At 43.7% G+C, this 2,519-nt stretch overlaps 1 protein-coding gene across 1 annotated transcript; it reads left to right on the top strand.

Annotated features, from left to right (window-relative positions):
• The first annotated feature begins 537 nt into the window (after positions 1–537).
• LOC131060716 (putative UDP-rhamnose:rhamnosyltransferase 1) lies at positions 538–2,215 on the top strand. The gene is made up of 2 exons (XM_059222157.1): positions 538–1,221; positions 1,290–2,215. The coding sequence occupies exons 1-2, from the start codon at positions 691–693 to the stop codon at positions 2,073–2,075; spliced, it is 1,317 nt and encodes a 438-aa protein (XP_059078140.1). The 5' UTR covers positions 538–690; the 3' UTR covers positions 2,076–2,215.
• Positions 2,216–2,519: the final 304 nt, after the last annotated feature.

Here is a 2,519-nt window from a genome sequence, read left to right as displayed (position 1 = left end):
ATGGGATGATAAGTATAGAAGCTGGAGGTTAGTTAGGATGTGCAGAAATAGCTACAAAACTATGAAAGTTTTTTATTATTTTTTAAGGGTAACTCTTTGATGTTCTCGATTCAGAGCCGTCTCCTTGCTTATATAATAAAAAACATGGATTGAAACTAAATAAAACATGTATACAATAAACTAAATAGTATGAATAAATAAATATACCTTTTTGTTCATCAGACAATTATAAATAATTTGCTTGATAGATAGAGAGACGAATAGAAAATACGAACTTGGTGCAACATGACGGCCCTTCTATTATTAGCAAAATCCACATCCAAGAAGCAACCCAAGAGGATGACAGCTCTTTAGTTCCATTTATCCATCTACCAGGTTTTAGTTCAAATGCCTATAGTTTATTTGGCCAACTACCTAGATCCGACCGGAGGTTTTAAAGGTCAAACCCTCGGCCCTTCTTAATTCTTGTTAGTTGGGGGCACATAATTTATGTCACCCTTTTGGAAAGCGAAAATTGTCAAGAATTTAAAGGAGAGATTGATAGCAATCCCTGGTAAGGCAACTACTACTAAATAACAAAACTACGCCGGCTCTTACATCACAATGAGAACTCAAGGCTCAACGATTCGAAGGCGCAAAACGGGGAAACTGCATTAAGAATCATCTTTGTTACTTCCAAGGCTTGTCAAAATGAAAGACGGAGCACTTCATGTACTCATGTTTCCATGGCTGGCATACGGCCATATCTCTCCTTTTCTCGAGTTATCCAAGAGACTTGCAGATCAGGGGTTGAGGATCTCTTTTCTCTCCACCCCGGGCAATATTTCAAAGATAAAGTCCTCGTTACATGAAAAGTGGGCGGGAAAGATCGATATGGAGGAGCTGCCGCTGCCCCCTGTGGAGGGTCTGCCTCCTGAAGCAGACAGCACCGCCGATATTCCCATGGAAATGGCAGATCTTTTGAAGATAGCTCTTGACGGTCTCGAGAAACCCTTTGAGCACCTTCTCTCACGGATTCAACCGGACTATATAATTCATGATTTTTCACAGCACTGGGCTGCCACTGTAGCCGCCAAGTTTGGTATCCCAGCCATTTTTTTCTTCATCTTTCGGTGTCTCGGCCATTGGTTACGCTATAGCGCCAAGCAGAATCAAGGCTGGAGAAACCACTGTAGAAGATCTGCTCGCGCCACCACCGGGTTATCCACCGTCTGTCATAGCTTTCAAACCATTTGAAGCCAGCTCAAAGTTGCCTGCGTATAATAGCTATGGTGGAGGAGATTTGACAGTTATCGGTCGGTTTTTTAAATATTGAAGCGTGTAAGCTTATGCTCGTCAGGTCATGCTTTGAGTTGGAGGGCAAGTATATTCATTATCTGGAGGCGGAGCACAAAAAGCGTGTCATTCCTGTCGGTCTTCTCCTGCCGGAGACTTTCCCGACGATAGAGCAGAACGAGTGTCTGAGATGGCTGGACAATTATCCGCCCAGTTCTGTTGTTTACGTGTCGTTTGGGAGCGAGTGTTTTCTGTCCAAGCAGCAGGTTGCTGAACTGGCAAAGGAGCTGGAGGAGACCCATGTCCCTTTTCTGTTGGTTCTGCGTTCCCCTCGCTACAACGATGATTCCACGTCATCAGCAGAAGAGAGAGCGAGGACGTTACTGCCCCAGGGATTTGAGGAACGCACGAGGGAGAGGGGTGTGGTGTACTGCAAGTGGGCACCGCAGCAGAAGATTCTTTGCCGTCCTTCGACTGGGGGGTTTGTGAGCCACTGCGGGTGGAGCTCAGTGTTGGAAGCGCTGAGGTTCGGGGTAAAGATAATAGCGCTGCCGATGTATATTGATCAGGGACTCGACGCGCGGCTGCTGGCCGAGGAACTCCGTATTGGCATGGAGATCGGGAGGGAAGAAGATGGGAGTTTCAGAGCGGAGGAAATTAGGAGGTGTGTGAGGGAATTTATGGTGGAAGAAGAAGGACGACGTGTGGCGGAGAGTACATATAAAGTCAGAGAGAGATTGTTTGGGGAGGAGGGTAAGCAAGAGAGCTACATACGCGAATTTATGAAGCACCTTCTCTAGTCACCGCCTGCAGGTTTTCAACACTCTGGTTAAATTCCATGTTATGTTCAATAAAAGTCCCCGAAGCGGCCATGGCCGTGTATGTTAGTTTTGTATTATTCGACCTTCGAGTAAGAAAATTTGATGTTTGATTTCAAAAAGTGTAATACACATCTTCTAATTGAAAACTGTCTTTATATCTAAGTCATGGTATATTTTTCATCACAACTCCTCATCTTCTTTGTTATCTCAATTTGAGAGTTACTAATGTCATTGCGTTGATTAACGATCTATAGCTTAGTGTAGTTGTATAAGTTGGCAACCCATTTAGTTGTAGTGGGATGAATTAGGACTGAACTATTTATATCCATAGGTCATTTTAGTTTCATTATAGTTTCAACTAGTTGACCATGCCTATGATCATCTATAAATTGGTATATTGCATTGTTATGGGAGGATAGATGA

The sequence above is a fragment of the Cryptomeria japonica genome, chromosome 6 (genome assembly GCF_030272615.1).
Source record: "Cryptomeria japonica chromosome 6, Sugi_1.0, whole genome shotgun sequence".
NCBI lineage: Eukaryota > Viridiplantae > Streptophyta > Pinopsida > Cupressales > Cupressaceae > Cryptomeria > Cryptomeria japonica.
The sequence above is the reverse complement of the archived record's forward strand: the minus strand, read 5'-3'. Positions and strand labels throughout refer to the sequence as shown.

What these genes read in the sequence shown, in the direction of transcription:
- LOC131060716 (XM_059222157.1), top strand. Translation starts at nt 691, where the DNA reads ATGAAAGACGGAGCACTTCATGTACTCATGTTTCCATGGCTGGCATAC. An exon ending in TATCCACCGTCTGTCATAGC is followed by an intron (nt 1,222 to 1,289) that starts TTTCAAACCATT and finishes GAGATTTGACAG; the next exon opens with TTATCGGTCGGTTTTTTAAA.